Source organism: Wyeomyia smithii, chromosome 3 (assembly GCF_029784165.1).
Source record: "Wyeomyia smithii strain HCP4-BCI-WySm-NY-G18 chromosome 3, ASM2978416v1, whole genome shotgun sequence".
Classification (NCBI taxonomy): Eukaryota; Metazoa; Arthropoda; class Insecta; order Diptera; family Culicidae; genus Wyeomyia; species Wyeomyia smithii.
Genome location: NC_073696.1, coordinates 25,537,990 through 25,557,089, shown reverse-complemented (window position 1 = coordinate 25,557,089; position 19,100 = coordinate 25,537,990). Strand labels below are relative to the sequence as shown.

At 39.2% G+C, this 19,100-nt stretch overlaps 1 protein-coding gene across 1 annotated transcript in view; it reads right to left on the bottom strand.

Annotated features, from left to right (window-relative positions):
- Window positions 1-352: 352 nt before the first annotated feature.
- LOC129727498 (NF-kappa-B inhibitor cactus) overlaps window positions 353-19,100 on the bottom strand; it is a 39,718-nt gene continuing 20,970 nt past the window's right edge. The window contains exon 5 of the mRNA XM_055685373.1: window positions 353-908. Within this exon, the coding sequence (XP_055541348.1) occupies window positions 840-908 (69 nt within the window). The 3' untranslated portion in view covers window positions 353-839. The remainder of the gene's footprint in view (window positions 909-19,100) is intronic.

Sequence of the window (19,100 nt, the reverse complement as noted above, 5' to 3'; positions counted from 1 at the left end):
CATCATGCATATAAAATTCACCCACAACGCATCGCGGTAATGTCCATAACAGGATGCTAGCCCTCCTTCGCTCCCCCAGTAGAAAGTCCCGTGCTTTCACTTCACAGGACAAAGACCGTGCACGCGATCAGGTCTTCCCGCGCAAGTAATTGATCACAACGTAAGGGCTTCCCGGTGGAATGCGCCGGCTCATCCGCATCGGCAGTGTATGATTCAAGGCGGACACGGGGAAATTACGATCAGAACAGTTTCAGTGTGTGAAACCGGCTTAATTCAGTTTGGTGACACTTTAACGATAGGGTGGCGCGCGCTCATGATTCATGGACGGTTTCTTTCGAGAGTTGAATTCGCATTTCGGAAGAAAGTATAATAAACTAATTTTACTACACAGTTTTTAGAACGTTCATAATAGACGATGATAATGCATATCTTACACTCTCTGACTCACTGCTGCTACTGATATTGACAGGTGAGGGACACAGAAAAAGGGCTTTTTTCTGACTTTTGCATATTAACGATCTGTTTAACATATTTGCTGTGTCGTTTTGTTCAAGAAGGTGTAAATATGACGAATTCTAAACGTATACAAATAAAAAGCTTTACACAGGAAAAAAAGAATCTACTTTTACTTCGCTAGTCTAGTAGTGTGACTCCGTGCCTGGTGGTTTTGTATGATTGAAGGTTTGATGGTCGCACAGGTATAGATTACATAGATACATACATGTATATAGTAGGAGGAAGATTACACAACATTTAACACTGATTCGACGGATGTTCCGGATAAATTTCCACTGCCGTCGTCGTTAAGGTTGCCAAGTAGAGAAATACAGTTTGTAAAACTACGCTACATTGATCGTGGAAAGTCCGGCGAAATTGCTGAAACTGTTGGTGCTGTAATAGGTCGGAATCTGCGTTGAACAAAAAAAAAAAGAAGACAAATAATTATTAAAATGTATTCGCGTCTGTAACCGCGCGAACGAAGCGCGGAACCCGTTTTGTGGAATGTCATTTCTCGCCTCTATTACCCATTCCGGAATCGATAGTCTCAAAAAACTGGGATTTTTTCTTTGTCGAATAGCTCTACTACAGAAACCTTTTTGCTGTTGCGCGGAATAGTTTTATTGTTATTTTTTTTACGTTCTAACTTGCCATGGTCTGCTGAATGATGGTTGGTATATTTATTCTGTGGTTGTTAGGATATGATATTTGAAGTGATTAAATAACACAGCCTATGATGCAATGCGAACCGCGCCGTCAGAGAATAATGACCCGGATGTTTCTCCGCACAGTACCAAGGTCAAACGCGGACACAGCTGGCCATAATTTCTCCAGCGGCTGGTGAAGAACTTTTTTTACTGTGGAATATGAAATGCCCTAAATGACTTCATCAACAAAGACAGAGGAGTGTGATTCATTCGCGAATGTTTGATCATCAGCGCACCTACGAATCGAATCATACATATTAGTTAGTTTTAGAGTAAATTAGAATATTCGATTTCATTTTGAAGTATCTAATAGTAATGACAGGGGAATTTTCACTCCCCGTTCATAACAATCATTCACACATCTTTCTTCGGGTGGTTTTTATGCTTGTCAAAGTAAACATTAGAGCTTTTGGTGCAATCGAAGTAAACTACGACTTTGCAAAGATATACATCACAGAAGCGTCGTTACCGTTTTCGTAACTTCGTTGCAAAAACCACAAGAATTGATTTAAGGGTTTTTTGTATCTATTAGCACCGACTTCAAAACCCGTTTTTACCTAAAAAAAACTGTTGATTCGTGTTGTCGGGAGCAAATCAATCGGTTACTGCTTTTGAATGAATTGGTAAGCATTCTCGCTTTAACAGGTTTTTCCATGAATAAGCTGTATAAGTGATGGAGGTCCTTAAAAAAATAGAACCATTGGCGCTGCACACTACAACTTTGGATGGCAAGGTGAGTTATTATGTGACTGATACCTACTCACAAACGCATGTTTAGCGTTCTACGATCGGAAAGGATTATTTTTGCTCTCAAATTAATGAGATGTCGTTAACACTGGCTCTACACAATATTTTTTTGAATAGTTTCTAACTAATATTATTTTTAAAAACACCAACAAGGAAAACCTAATATGTATTACTAATATACTGCCTATAATCGCATACCAGTCCCATATGGATTTTCATCGTTTTTGAGTTAAATATCAGATTCCATCTATTTCTTGCTCTACTATCGATTAAAGAAACAAAAAAGTATGTTTTATTTGAAAAAAGTCAGAAAAAAACGTGAGGTCAAATTGTCCCATCTTGAAAATAATCGCATATCAGTCCCACCAAATGTTTTCCCTGAGTATGGCCATATTTTTTTTACAATCCATATAATAAATACTTGGTGATGTTTTTCAAGCTTTTTACTGTTAAAAAATCATCAAATAATGAATAATTGTTAGGTTATTTCAAATAAATTCCACACAAAAGATAATTTTAAGTAGACACTGAAACAGCAACTTTTTCTGAAAGATCGTTCCCTAAAGGTTATTCGTCAATCAGAGGTATAATAGCCTTGAGCAATGCTGCTTTCTGCAAGAGGTTAATTTCCTGTGGATGATCTGCTCACTTAAAATAATTATTCAAGTTGAAATTGTTAGAACTCAGAAGTTTTTAGTTGCTAAGCTAAAAACAGCTTGTACCTCTTTTCATCACCGTCGTCTTCCGTCAAGTCATGTCATGTTGTAATGAAATTGGAAACTTCCTTTCCTCAATACCACTTTTCCAATATGCTAAATGCACGGGCTAAAGCGGAATAATATTATTCAGCAAGTATTGCGAAACACTGAAGTTATAAGAAAGGATATTATTCAGTAGTATATCCAAGACTTCAACCTTATATTTCGCTTTTTCAACGACGATCCTAAAGTCGGGGTAAGTAATGGGTGGATGTTTCCGCCATTCTCCATGCAAAATATTTAGACGCTGTCTGCGACCATAAACGTCTGCCCATATTCAAAATACTTGAGAAAAATATGGAGTAGTACACCGACTGATTGAAAGTGAGACTTGTATGCGATTATTTTGCTACTCGATGGCCCAAATAATCGCATATTAGTCTCTTCCTTATTTTTCATTGTAATTTTCACGTTGAGGTCTATTTCATTACATCATGACGAAAAAATTAGAATAACTCACTCCAAACAGGAGAAATATCCAAAACAAGAAAAATATCTTCAAGCGCTGTTTTCTCAACTTGATGATTTTCCAGATGGGACTGGTATGCGATTATAGGCAGTATACTGCCCATAAAAGCATAAGAGTCCCATATGACTTAGGAAAACTCAAGTTTATTCCGTCAACGTATCTAATTTTGTTCAAGTTTTCATATGGCTTGATGAAATTCTAAAGTTTGTTCTGAAAATTACTGGAAAAATACCAAACCCTGCCTGTCCTATATTGTAAATAAAGGCATACGAGTCCCATCCTAAGTATATATTCAAATGACTTTAAAAACAACATTTCACATTTGTCATCAGTTAAAAGAAAAGTGTTCACATCAAAATATCATTGACTTGAATCATTTAAAACACAGTTCATGTTTGCAAAGTTCAATTAAAAATAAGCTTGGGACAAAGAACTGATCAAAACTTAAGTCTATTTTCGAAAAAAATCGAGGGATAAAGTGAAGTTTTTATGAAAACTGTTTCCAGAAATCCTTGTTAATATCTGGGATGTGTGGAAGTAAAGTGGTCAGGAGTGTGACCTATTTTCTCGTGGGCTTTTTTAGGGATTTCATTGTAGACTCTATGTAGAACGAGCTTTCGTCTATCAGCTGTGATTGCTCTGAGATAAAAACATGCACTGATTCATGTTGCAATCCGTTGAAACCAAATCGCTATATTGCAATTCGTATGATTCGAAAATGTTGGAGTGAAATTAACTGTTTACATGACAGACACAATAAGGAATAATGATAAATCTTAGAATGCGTGGAGACTGATATGCTTTTATTTTTTGTGTATAGAGAGAAAATAAAAGCAAACGAGTCCCATTATTTATTTTCAAGCTTGGAATTCAAGCAGAAGTTCTTAGAACTCATGGGAATGAACAATGTTCCACCTCATAAACATACAGTTGAATAAAACATACTTTTAGTTAAATCATAGTTATTTTACCATAAATTCAAAATTAGAACTTCATTTGCAATTTTTTCAATTGTGAGCATTTCCATATGGGACTCTTATGCTTTTATGGGCAGTATATTACATGTTATAGCATAACATAGGCTTTGAGAATATTTAAACTCAAACCTGAAAAATCGATTCAAAAGGCTTCATATTTCATAATCATCTCGACCATTAAAAATGGTGTCCAGTGATAGAAAAGTTGTGTCCATTCTTCTACTTATACACTACCCGCCATAGGTTTGGAATCGTTTTACTGAGAATTACAGCACCCAGTTTGAATACCACCTCGTAAAGTTTAACAATACTCAAAATGAGCAAATTTATGTAACTCTATCTCGTGATTCTGATAACCTAGAGAATTGTGGTCTTTGGCAGAAATGTTCAGGAGGTCAAGGGCTTGTGGTCAGCTGTAGTTTGGAATTTAGTCGCAGCGCGGCGCTAGTGTGCGTATAGTTATGAAAATAATTTATCTCGTGAATCCAACCACCCAGAAAGTTGACTTCTTCAGCAAAGTTGTTCGGAAGGTCAGGGGCTTTTATTTGATGCACAGTTTGTTTTGAAGTTGAGTCACTATGCGGCGCTGGTATGTACATAGTTCCGAGTGTTTTGAACTTAATTTATTTTGTCACTCCAAATACTCCAAAAGTTGTAGGTTTCAGCGAAGTTGTTCAAGAGGGCAAGGACTCCTAGTTGGTATGGAATTCAGCAGCAATGTGACGCTAGTGTGTCTGTAGTACACTAAGGTTTTTTTGAAAAATCAGATATTTTTGAAATTCCCTTGCACCCCCAATAATTTGATGAAGTTGGCACCTATGATTTTGAACCGATTTAATCTCAAATTCAACCATTAAGAAAACTGCAGTCTTCAGGGAAGTTATTCAAAAGGTCAAGGGCTTCTGGTTTGCTAATAGTTCAGTCTGGAACTCTGCCACAACGTGGTGCTAGTATGCATTACTTTTTAAATATTTTACTTACTGTATGCCGTGAATTGAACCGTAAATATTTACAAGTAAACAGGATTTCGTCTATTTTTTATACATATTAAACTTCAAATAACTAAAATTTAGATACAATGTTCTGAGCATATTGTCCAGTTCCATTTTGTGATTTTCCTAGCTTTTGGAAAATATTGTTACATACAGACAATTAAAAGTGATAATCATGGAGTTTGTAAGTTGCGTATTGAGAATCTGTCGACTGCATACTGATAATGAAAATTTTGGCCTTTCAAACAAAAACCCTCTAATTTGATTAATTTGCTTTTTTGCATTTTTCGGAATTTTCGGGGTTTTGATGCATAAGAATTTGCCATGGCACAGGTCCGAAAAGATAGAACCAATAATGATTGCTCTGACGTTTTGACGTTTATGCCAAAAAACTATATTTTGGCCAACATGTAGATCTCTATTTTTCAATTTCTTAAAACTTTGAATGTATGAAACTTTACCATTTTTTTCTATTCAATGGCACGTTGTCAAGAATCTCTGTATAATGTGTAGACGCATCTCCGGGCCGGATGAGATTTACTCATATGAAGATTTTCGGAATATGGTGATTTTGCGTTTGCCGAAGTTTAATAGTTGGATGCTACGGATGGAGGATGCTTTTTTCGCGCGTATCGTATGCATAGGAACGCGATTTTGGATAAGAAAGACACTTCTAGTTTGTTTTTGTAACAAGCGAGGTACGCGCGCGACATTGTTTGATTTCAACGTTTACCACGGAGACATAAAAACACAAATTTATATATGAAGAAAAAATCACAGGAGGGTTGTGTGCAAAGCCACGACCGTAAAAATGAAGTAGAATACTTTTACAAGAAAGATAACCCGGCTACTTGCGTGTCAGTCATTCTTCCTAGCAAATAAATGTTGACCGCTCATTGGCAGTATTGAAAATTCTGTGCAAATGAAGTTGAAGTACTACTCAATTTCAGTTTGCACATATAAATACGACCTTACTGAACAGGAAAAGAACAAACTCTTTGCGGCGCAAACAAGTTTCAACAGTCAGAGTATATGTACATGTGAATTCAAATTAAGATAAATAACTTTTGGTTAAAGCTCAGAACGAGAAAATATTAAATCTTCAATTCATTTGTTTGGTTGTCCTAAAAAAACCAGTTTGTTGTTGAATTTAAAATCGGATATGACGCTGATTGCATCTCTGTGTTACGCCGATAGCGGGAGTTACGGTGAACTTGTGTATGACGAAGGCATCGTATTACCTGTTTTATTGAATGGGAGAAAGAGGAATATTGTAAAATTTTGTAAACATTTAACTCAAACAATATTACCAAACCGTAGTCAGGCACTCTGACAACAAAGTTGAGGCTGTTTTCACACTGAAAATCAGACAGCCAGCAGAAGTTTTGATTGCCAAAATCCAGAATGCCGAACAGCCGTAAAGAGAGTTGTTTATTTACCTACACAAGTTTCTCGCTCGTGTTCGCGTTCACCATGGCAGAGGCCTAACTGTCTTTGTGAACGCGTTCTAACAGGGCAGTTTGTTATTCAAAGTCGGTTATGCTGATCGCAGCCTTTGCGCTGCCCCTACAGTGGGTGGGTTAACTCAATAAAGTAAAAATTAGACAACTACAACAGAATTCGATTGCATCCCGCACAAAATGTCTGCTTGTGTTGATGTCAGAAAATTATTAGCCTTCAATTAATTGTTTATTTGCCTTGAAAAAGGCATTTTGCGGTTCAAAATCGGTTGCTGATCCCAAACATTGAGCTGCCCTAACGGTGCGGGAATTAAGATACACGGACAACATGCACTGCGGCAGCTATTTCACATTCAGTAAATTGGACGGGTGCGACAGATTTAAATTGATAGGATCCAACACAGAATCTTGCTTGTGTTGTCAAAAATTATTAACTTTCAATGACTTGTTTATTTGCCTTGAAAAAGGCATTTTGATGGCCAAAATTGGATTTCCTGATGGCAATCTTCATGCTGCCCCAACACGGGGGGAATAATGGCAGTCTAGCGACACACGCTGAGAAAATCCGCGCTGCTCCTGAGACGTGGTGACCAACCACAGGGCTAGTGCTGCTGCTAAGGAAGTACGACTGCTGTTGTTGCTGTCTAGAACTATTATGAGCGGCTTCGGCTGAAACAGGCTCTTATATAGGCTAAATAGCATGTTTTCAATTGCAAGGTATATGATTCTGTCGACCGTGCTTGGGAAGCAGTCATATAACGACCAATCAGAGGTCGAACTTTTCGTTTTGACAAGGCTTGACTATTTTCATAAGTACAATAGTGTAAATAATAAAATTACAATTATCTTATTTTGGGAAGAATCTTAGAAGATTTTCCAATCTATTGCTGCAAGAACGAAGGAAATCCATCGGATACTAACTGATTTATTTGCATTTGAAATTGGACATATTTTTAACTTTTTTCGGTTTTAGATTTTCATTTTACATCCCTATGTAGCCGAACTTCCTGAGAGAAGTATTCTACTTCAAAAAAAATAAAAACACAAATCTTTTTTCCACCGCAGTCGCGAAGATGCAGAGATGAACTTGATCTCGTTTTGACGGTGTAGCCGAAAATAGCTCGCGTTGCTTCTACAACCCTTTCCGACCGAGCCCACACAATTGGTGAAAGATGACGTAAAACAAAACCTAAATCGAAATCATTCCTACAAAAATACACTTGCTTGCTCCGGTTTTTAATTTTTTGAAGTAGCTGCGATGTTGACACTAGCATTGTGCGCGATCGATTAAACAATTAATTTGGCGTTTAAAGAGCGAGAGAAAAAGTTTTGTTTAAGATATCTATTCGCACAATTATAAAGTGATCAAAATATGACCACGTGGTTTAGGAACGGCCCCTAACGCGTCGCGAATCGGAGTAGTTCCGCTCGGTCGATAAAAATCATGAATAAACTGATGACTGCGCAATAAATACCTTCTAAAGATTCGCGCCTGCCGAAGTGCATTTGTTTTCTCGAGGGTACTCGGAAATAGTAACAGACATCAAATATCTGGATGCTTCTGATGATAGATGGGTTTTACGCATGCAGCTCGCGGGGTTTGACAAAAAGATACTCGTCGTTTGCCGTCGTAATGAGTCAACTTCGCACACAATTCTGCCCGATTCAGTCACTTACGACGGTGACACAACCCTTTCTTTCCGTCGCAGTCGTGGAAATGCAGAGGGAAACTCGGTCTACGACAATAACGATTGTTAAACGTACTTCCTTACAACCTCCTTCCTTACTCTAACGTTCTTAAGGACGTAGCCGGCGCCGTTATCGATCAAAAACGGTAGCTACTGAATTGTAGTACACTGAAGAACTAATTGCAAGTCGCCTTTAACGTGGTTCTTTGTTCATTTTCGTTCACTGGATGATACGGATACGGAATGTGCGATCATTAAGCTCAAGCTCAAATTATTCGACCGTATAGATAAATTGCGGTCTCCAGCAAACTTGTTCAAGAAGTCAAGGGCTTTTGGTTTATTAACAGATTGCTTGGGAATTTTTATTTTTCTAACTCATTCTGAGAATCCAATTACTTATGAAGTTGAAGTATTCAGCTCAAAGTTTTTTATTTCCTTTAATAACGCGTGATACACAAATTGCGTACCGCAGAAAATCTAGATTCCGTCCCTCTATGTAACAGTAACGTTTGATTGGGTTCCCCGCCAAAATTACGTAACGCTGCAACCCAGATTTTTTTCAATTTTAAAATAACCTAATTTTGATTCTGAAAATTATTTACGTAACCGTTCAAGGCACTCCCCCCCCTATCGTTAACGATGGGTAACGCAAGTTCAACCCAAGTTCCACACTTTCCATTCTTTACGTATTTTGTGTACGACGTACATCAAAATCAAAAAGGTGATTTTAATTGTGTGATCAATAACTAAATCTACGATTGCTCAATATATCCTATATATTGCTCTGGAGACCGTAACCTTCTGAAGATCCAACTCATCCCAAAGCAACTCGATTAAATTTTAGTCGGGGAGCTGAGTTGACCACTGCATTTTTATCAGTTTTCCTTACTTCTCGAGACTACCCAAGTATCCATGACAGATCTATAAAGAATGAAACAACTTTCTGGGGAATCGGAATCGCGAGATAAGTTGAGGTTGAAATATGAAGAATTATGTGCACACTTGTATCACTTGTGCTCAGCACTGATCTGTATATCAACCAAAAGCACCTGACCCCCTTAACAAGTATACTAAAATTCACAAATTTATACGTATTTCATGAGATGCACACAAGCACAAGAAGCAATTGAATTTTGTACCTAACTCTCTATCATCTAGAAGCTCTTGATTTTCTGAACAACTTTACTGAAGACCGCAACTTTTTACGAAGTCGGAAACGTGTGATAATTTAGGTCAAAATACAATGAATTTCACTAGCGTCACGTAGCGGTTTAATCCTGCAATGAAATGTTCATCATCCCGAAGCCCTTGAACTTCTGAACAAATTTGCTCAGGACCGCAACTTTCTAAGTCGTCGGAAACACAACCCTTTTCCAAATGATGCTCGGGTGGTACTGCGATATTTAAATTGGGTGTTCCAATATTCAGCGATGCGATACTAAACTTACGGCGGGTACTGTATTTCAAAACAAAAGGTTATGGGGAACAAGCTGTACGCAAGTTAAAAATAATAATTTCAGTCAGTTTAATAAAAAAAAAAATTTCCAGAAAGGTAATTATTTTCCAATGCTCGTAAAGCAGCCCGCTGTGTTAATCGAAAATTTATTCGTAGTATTAATAACTAATGTTTTTTTCCCATTTTAGAACCTTTGGCAATCCAGCCTCACGTCCGACGTTCCAGTATCTCAGTCACCGACCAGGGATGTTCGGCCAACCAATCAGTAAACGACGACAGTCGTGAGGTTGAGAAAAAAGCAATGGTTATGAAAGAGAAGCTCATTGTCATCGTCAACTCTTTAAAGGTGTGCAAGGCACCGGGACTGGATGGAACCCCGATATAGCCATCGAGACGGCCATTAAAGTAGTCCCCGGGTTGTTCCGGGTAGTCATGCAGAAGTGCCTGGATGACTGCCTCTTCCCGGAGAGGTAGAAGCAACAAAAACTGGTTCTATTGTCGAAAGTTTCCTGCTGGGCCCGGTGTTGGGGAATGTTATGTACGACAGAATGTCGAAGCTAAAATTCCGTGTAGGGGTTGAGATCATCGGCTTTGTGGATGACATAGCGCTGGATGTCTAAGCGAGCCGATCGGAAGTGTCGAGCTGCTGACCGCGCACTGCATACGTATGTAAGATCGAGAGCTGGATGCACTCCAGTAAACTGGAGTGAGCGCACGGTTGTAGTCAGAGTCGAAGGCTTCACCAATACCTCAAAACGATCTTAGAAACTATTAGGGGTTAGGTTATGGTTGACGGCAAGCTTATGTGCCTTGAGGAGGATGGGGTATACGAGGTACCAGAAGGACATTCTCGATGATTAGTAGCGGGAGTGGTAAAATTCCGCGAAGGCTGCACGCAAAAGTTGAATAGAGCGAAACTAGTACAAAATTGTGGTTTTCTAGCGCAATTGTTGATGTAGTTTGGAACCAGTACAATGATTGCGCGTTGGGCATAATGCAAATCATACTTTAGCGTTTTTTAATGTATTTGGCAGCCCCAATACTGGTATTGATAATGTTTTTCAGAAGGTTGCTCTTGCTGAAACAGTGCAAACAGTACTGACTAGATTAATGAAAATATTAAATGATCGGTTCACTTTCATGATTCCGGTCATTTGAAATCATCATTGAGAAGACATTAAGTTTGTTCAAAACATTTAGCATGACTTTGGTTTTGTTCATATGCATATGATTCCACGTTACTGGCACCAGCGTCACTAAGTCGTGTAGGGGAACATGATTCGCTGAAGATTGTTTTGGCTGCAGAGTATTATTAGGAATGAGCAAATCGAAAATGAAGCAAGATTTTTCGAGCGCCCCAAAATGATTGTTCGCCCGAAACTGAAGTTTACCGGAACATCACCATTCTCGTGTATATGATATATATTCTGATTTAAATCTATGTCAATGTATTCGCAGTAACTGTTGAGTTATACATTTCACACATTTATTGTGCGATTTTAGTGCAAAACATGTGCGAATCGGAAAGACACATCGATTGTGCAAAACTTGAACTTTTGCGTGTAGATGGACGCACCGATCTATCCCGGAGATATCCGGATGGGTCGGGAGGCGCCATGAGGAAGTAAACTTTCTGGAGATTTTGTCAGGCCATGGCTGCTCCAAGCAGTATCTACACAAGTTTGAGCACGCGGGGTGTGTGCCGAATGCGTGGATTTGGAGGAGACAGTTGAGAAGCAACAAGATGCTAGTGACCGGACCAGACACTACTCCGGAGTCCGGACAACTTAGTTCGGATGATTTGCGAAAACCCGGACATCTGGGATGCGGGTTGTGCAGCCGCCGTTCACATAATTTTGGGTCAACCACCAATACGCCAGTGCACAGTAGGGTGGGACAAAAAATAAATGTTAGCTCCCATGCCCTTTTCGTATTCCTTTTCGGGTCCCATAACAACTGTGTAACTTTTCAGATCAATCGGTGAAACGCCCGATTTGCACCCGGTTTTTAAAGTTTCCATACGATTTTATATGGGAAAATCCACTTTTTCAATACTTATTCTCTAGAGATGTCAAGATGGCTCCTAAAAATATATCAATACATGATATTTGTAGGAATTTTTTCTGGGAAAAACTCTGCTGAAGACCGTAAGGCGCTACGCTGCTTGTAGAAACAGCTATTCACCATTGAAATTTTCCAGCAACACTGCTACAGCATGTTGCTATTACAAACTTGCTTAAGTATGAGAAATAATTTCGCGTGGAATTAATTTAGCGCCTTGCGGTCTTCAGAAGAGTTTTTCCCATAAAAATTTCCCATAAATATCATGTATTGATATATTTTTAGGAGCCAACTGGACATCTCTATAGAAAAAGTTTTGAAAAAGTGGTTTTTCCCATATAAAATCGTATGGAACCTTTAAAAATCGGGCGTTTCACCAATCGATCTGAAAAGTTACACAGTTGTTATAGGAGCCATAAGAAACACGAAAAGGGCATGGGAGCGAAAAAGTAACACCATCGCCTTTTTCCCCTTATAACCGTGTCCCAGTCTAGTGCACAGTGGTCCAATAAGGCAAAAAGTGGAACTTGATTCCATAGAGCCTTTTACCTTCATCCTAGTTTAAAAGTATCTTCGGAACAATTGTTTGTATGAATGACCCGCATAATCGCAAATTGTCAAAAAGTATAAAAAGTTTACTATACTAAAAATAAAAAAAAATATTTTTTTGTGTTAAGAGATAGAAGAATATTTATTCAGCAAAGTTGTAGAAGATTAAAAAATATGAAACTTTGTCGAACGAATGAAAACCCTATCTTTTTTTTAACTTTTGTTGGTTGCATTTTACAAGAAAGTATTGTTCATATCTCCAGGACTTTTCCCTACAAAGTTATATCATATTTCAGCTTATTTTTTTGAAAATTTCAGAAACGTATAGGTTAAAAAGAGGCAAGTGGAATTTACACTTTTTGACAATTTGCAATTATGCGGGACATTCATACAAACAATTGTTCCGAAGACATTTTTAAACTAGGATGAAGGTGAAAGGCGCTATGGAATTAAGTTCCACTTTTTGCCTTATTGGACCACTGTGCAGAGTTAGCTAACTGTCAGTCTCCAGGTGGTTAGCTATGAGGTATAAGAGTAGTGCATGAAGCACAAAAAACCACTTCTCAACGTAGGGTAGAGCGGGGCTAGTTGGTTACGGGGCAAGTTGGTCAATGAGAATACACTAAAGTCGCTTTTTACGCGGGGGATACGTGCCGCGTAAAAAAAACCGCGTAAATTCCGGAATCCGCGTAAAAAAATCCGCGTAAATTCCGGAATCCGCGTAAAAAAAACCATCGTGAATTTTGCATTCCGAGTGAAGGGGAACCGAAATCCGGGCAAAAAAATACCGCGTAAATTCCGGAATCCGCGTAAAAAAAACGCGTAAATTCCGGAATCCGCGTAAATTCCGGAATCCGCGTAAAAAAAAAACCGCGTAATTTCCGGAAACCGCGTAAAAAAAGCCGCGTAAAAAAAAACCCGCGTAAAAAGCGACCTTAGTGTATCTTCGAATCTACGTATCTATAAGATCGCATTAAATGGGTGATACGTAGTAGATAAACAGAGAAACTAAATGACAACATGAAGTATAGTTTTAATTAGGACGTATAATAAATACAGGTTGGTGCCAAATTGGCCATCAATTCTACTCGGTTTTCATGTTGAATTTTTTTGTCTAAACAAAGCTAGCCAAATTGAAATGAACATGGCTCAACGTATTATGAAAGTCATTTTCGTTAGTTTTAAGTTGTGTAAAGCAAACTTTCGCCAAAATTTTATTTTCATATATTTGGAGTAATTTACATATTTAATACATGAGGGGCTAGTTGGTCACATACTAGCGGGGCTGGTTGGTCATATGCACATCATAAATGAATTCAAGTAACCAAGTGATTGCAATTTCAGGAACAGTGCACGCAAACTTAATCCAAGCGAAAACAGCGTTTGCTTTGTTTAGCAAAACCATTTATTTGAAGCGATAAACTATTTGGTAAAAGTTATCTCCATTTCATCGTCATTTTGATGAATATTTTTTTGTGCAATATAAGTGCTTAGTAGGGCGGGACAAAAAATAAAAGTTAGCTCCCATGCACTTTTCGTGTTCCTTATGGGTCCCAGAACAACTGTGTAACTTTTCAGATCGATCGGTGAAACGCCCGATTTGCGCCCGATTTTTAAAGTTTCCATACGATTTTAGATGGGAAAATTCACTTCTTCATAACTTATTCTCTAGAAATTCCCAGTTGGGTCCTAAAAATATATCGATACATGATATTTGTAGGAAATTTTCCTGGGAAAAACTCTTCTGAAGACCGTAAGGCGCTACGATGCTTGTAGAAACAGCTATTCACCCCAAACTGATTGAATGTCTGACGGACGTCTCACAATTGAAATTTTCCAGCAAATATCATGTATCGATATATTTTTAGGACCCAACTGGGAATTTATAGAGAATAAGTTTTGATAAAGTGAATTTTTCCATATAAAATCGTATGGAAACTTCAAAAATCGGGCGCAAATCGGGCGTTTCACCGATCGATCTGAAAAGTTACACAGTTGTTATAGGATCCATAAGGAACACGAAAAGTGCATGGGAGCGAAAAAATAACACCATCGCTTTTTTCCCATACAACCGTGTCCCAGTCTAGTGCTTAGTCATTGATCTAAAATAACTATAACGTATACTAATGCATCGACAAATGCCTTCTACCTGATGGAAATTTCGGCGTAAGCAAGCTTTCAACAAAAAAAAGTTATGTAGCTATAATTTTGTGCTTGTGATTGCAGATGCGAATTTAGAATTTGGCTCCGGTCCTCAATTTAATTCTGGTTGTTTTTGATTTAGTTCCCAACCAAACTTTTAGGCAGATTTCAACATATACTTCTCGTCAGGTATGAAAGAGTAACACATTTTTTTTCATGCAATTTTGAGTTACTTCTCTCATGGTTTGGGATTTCGGATAGCAAACGTATAAACAAAAAACCGGATGCGGTTTGACCTCCGCTGAGACGCTACAGGCTGCCGCCAATGCAGTGAGGAAGGAAAACTGAATTGTCCTTCCGAAATATAAACGGTCAATTTACCCCACACCCTGACCAACTTACCCCAGCTGAGGGGCTAGTTGGCCAATTTGACATCCACTCAAAAAACATAGAATGTCCGCAAAATCATAAACTATTCTGCACAGTTTATATTTTTTCTAGATGCTATAGACTTAACACAACATTTCCATGTAATGAGTTTTTGCCATAATGTTTCCTACAAAACGTTACAGAACATTTTGACCAAAAATGACCAACTAGCCCCGCTCTACCCTAACACTTAACCGTCGTTCCTAAAGACTGGAGGGGTTTTGGTGGGTTCGGTTAAGTTCAACCTCACTCTCTAAGCTATCTTCTGGCCACCTTGAAAAGAAGGGCACATCAAGAACAGAACTTTCGGCCGTCGCTGAAAATGACATCCCTTGCCCAGAAATACTAATTGGGTTTTTTTCCGGAATTCTTGCACTACTTGATAGCCAAAATGATGGATTGGTGTCTGATGCGTCGAGAATCCTTTGCAACGCTATAAAGCAGTACGTTGAAATTGTGGTTAATCTAGATAGGATTTCTATGCACTCCATTAGTAGATGATATAAGTTCGTACTTGAATATAACTTAAAAAAAAACCTTCGGAGAAAAATCAGGTGGAATCAACTGGATCAGACGAGCAAAATAGTCCAACTAGATCTAAACTCAACACCACCATTTGCGATAGAAGAGAAAACTGACCTTCAGAAAAGAATCCTTATCTAACCACGGGCAAATATGATTCGATTACGATGCTTATCAACAACCCATTGAATTCGCAAGGGATCTCAGAAAAAATAAACAACGAGCAATAACATTCGAAACTCATGGAAGGATGATCTAAATCAGAGAACTTAAAAATAAATTCAGAACATCTATTCCGATTGCTGATTGCTCTGCAAACAGACGGCTACCTGGATGGAATCAATCCATACAAAAGCTCCGGGGAAAAAAACCGGAAATTATTTAACCGGGCTAATCGAGCTCAACAGTGGGATGGATACCATCTCTCACCGCTTATAATAACAAATTTCGGAGATCAAAGAGGATACATGTGAAACCATCGAAACTACTCAAACAACTGCCAGGCTGCAAAACATGTTTGCGAAAAATCAAATTGAATAGGATTGGGTACTCTAAAAACAGAAGCGGGTTCTTACACTAGCTCTACTAACGAAAGTTAGTGATGAGAATTCACTAGTGAAGCACACCTGCATCAAAAACTGGAATTCTTGAAACCAGGACGGCAATTTATGAAACAGTAAACATGATGACTAGGCGAAATAGAACTAGGGATGATGCTAATACGCTTGTCAAACTAATTTTTACTGAACGTAAAGTTGAATGGGAAGTCGACGCCTTTATCCTCTTCAAATTACTTAGTAAGGACAAAGTTTATCCTGTACTACTACAGAGGGGTGAAGCAGTTTCGATACCTATTCTAACACAACTCTTGTAGCTTTTTTATTCTATCCCACTGGGTTGCAATGTTCAAGTAAATTTATATTGAATTTCTCTGATGTTTTGGTTTTCAGAAATTTTATACTTGAACCGCTTTACAGCGACAATAAGTGGAATTCGAAGGTCACTTGCTCCCATAAAATTTCTTGGCCTTTCACTGGAAGTACCAACAAAGATTAATCCGGGGGTTCCAGACTTTTCGCTGGAAGATAGACGATGACTTCGAGGATTTTGAACTTATCCACCAGTGGCGCCAAAACAACATGCTTCGCAAACGCTTATCATTAGACGCGTGGCGAAGCATCAGCCGTCTTTCAATTTGAGTGTACATTAATTAACAACATTGATTAATGTGCTTTGCAACATTAAAGAGAGGTCATCACAGTGAGCAATTTTTTTTGGAAAAAATAGACTCAACATCAAAATCACTGTTTTGCAGTGTGTATTGGGAATTGGGATATTAAAGATTAGGGTTAAGGAACCAAAAACGCCGAAGTAAACCAATAAAGAAAATTGATTATGCACCGGATTGATCTGGAAAAGTCCCCTATGACAATAGAAACCGAAAAACAGGATCTATCAAAAGTAGCACATTCTCAGCAGTAAGGCTGTGCGAGATTTCGAATGATTTCGAATAATTTCGCAAAACTCGAGATTTCCCGAAATTTCGCGAAATTTTCGTTTCGCGAAATTACCGAAAATTTTCGTTGAATTTCGCTAAACTCCGCCTAAAATTTCGCGAAATTAAACTTCCAATTTCGACGATTACGAAATTTCGCGAAATTTCGGACCAAATTTCCGATGCACATTATTTTCTGGTTTGTGCTCGTTGCGAGTATAAATTTAATTGAATAAATCTCAACAGATATTTGGTTTACTAATAAAAAACAGACATAGAAGACGAAAAGACTACGTGGTCTTTTTTTCTGACTGTTAATTTATTATTGCCACCAAGAATATAGCTTTCACATTTTCTTTTTGAATAATTAATTTATTTGACACGACTTGATAATTCATAAGTGTCACGGAAAGTTTGCGATTTGACAGCAATTAGCTGTAATCAAATTTTTAGAACATATTCCAAATTTTCGTGCCGAACACGCATCAGTACTGGACGTGTTTGGTGATCGGTCCGATAGAGTATAAAACAAAAGACGTGTGAACAAGTGTTGGCATTGTTTGCCTGGTCAAGTGAAATAAATCCGGGTTCAAGGTCGTGCCTTTGTGCAACTGTTTCGCATCGTGACTGCCAGCTGGTGCGTAAGCCGATTTGGCTGCTGGCTGGATTGTGCTACAGCAGTGGACGAGACACAAACGAGGAAAAAGAAGAAGCCATCAGTGTCAGCGAGTTGTATCGCTGTGTGGAGTGATCTCACACCTGGCTCGCTGCTGGTGGCTGTTTGGTGCTGCTGTATTGGTGCTGCTGGCTGTAACGGCTGCTACTTCGAACGATCGGACAACCAACCTTACTGGAAGGGAGAAATAAAAAGGTACGTGTTCTTGTCAGCGCTAGTGCGCTAAACTTAGCGCGATGGATGTAGATCCCTCGCCTCCCGCGCCACCATCCCCGAACCCCTCTGACCCTGACCCTTCTGTTACCCCCTCCCCTGTTCATTCTTCAGTCCCCCCTCGCCCCAGGCTTTACCCAGACGGAGCCCAGGGCAGCTATACTGTTTATTTTCGGCCAAAGGCAGGACCGAAATCGAAAAAGTTGAACCTCTTGCAGATTTCTAAAGACCTGACGAAGGAGTACAAGGGCGTGACCGAAATTTCCAAGGTCCGGCCTAACAAGCTCCGTGTCGTGGTCGGTAACCTGAAAGAGGCCAACGATATAGCTTGCTCTGAGCTCTTCACACGCGAGTATCGCGTTTACATACCCGCACGAGACGTGGAGATCGACGGTGTCATAACCGATTCGAGTCTGTCCGTCGAGTGTATACTGCAAAGTGCCAAAGGGTGCTTTAAGAACAAAACGTGTCCCGAAGTAAAGGTGCTCGACTGCAAGCAATTGCGGTCAGCATCGATCATCGGTGGCAAAACAGTATACACTCAGTCAGACTCGTTTCGAGTTACGTTCGCCGGGTCTGCACTACCAAGCCACGTCTCGATCCACCGGGTTCGTCTCCCTGTGAGGCTCTACGTGCCCCGCGTCATGAACTGCCTGAATTGCAAGCAGTTAGGCCATACAGCCGCCTACTGCTGCAATAAGGCACGTTGTGGCAAGTGTGGGGAGTCTCATGCGGAAGATTCTTGCAGTGTTAACGCTGAAAAGTGTATTCACTGCGGAGAAAATCTGCATGAGCTCTCGACATGTGCGGTGTACATGCAGCGCAGGGATAAAATAAAACGGTCTCTCAAAGAGCGTTCAAAGCGTTCCTACGCTGACATGCTGGAGAAGACCGTTACCACTTCTCCCGTTACTTCGAACCCCTTCGATCTGTTGTCCTCTGATGAAACCGATTCTGACGATTCACCAGCGGGAGCATCTTACGCCAATCCTGGGGAGTCTAGAAAGAGGAAAAATATTTCCTCTCCTAAACTTCCCAGAAAAGGTCCTAAGATTTCTCAAAGTGAAATGAAAGTTACAAACAAACCAAACAGTGCTGCGGAAAAACCGAAGCAAACTCCTCCTGGGCTGGCAAATTTAAAGTCCCAGAAGGAGTTCCCAGCACTGCCAGGAACATCTAAAACCCCAGTTGCTCCTTTTACACTCCCAGTTGATGAAACAAACTTTGGATTAGTGAAATTTTCTGACATTGTGGACTGGAT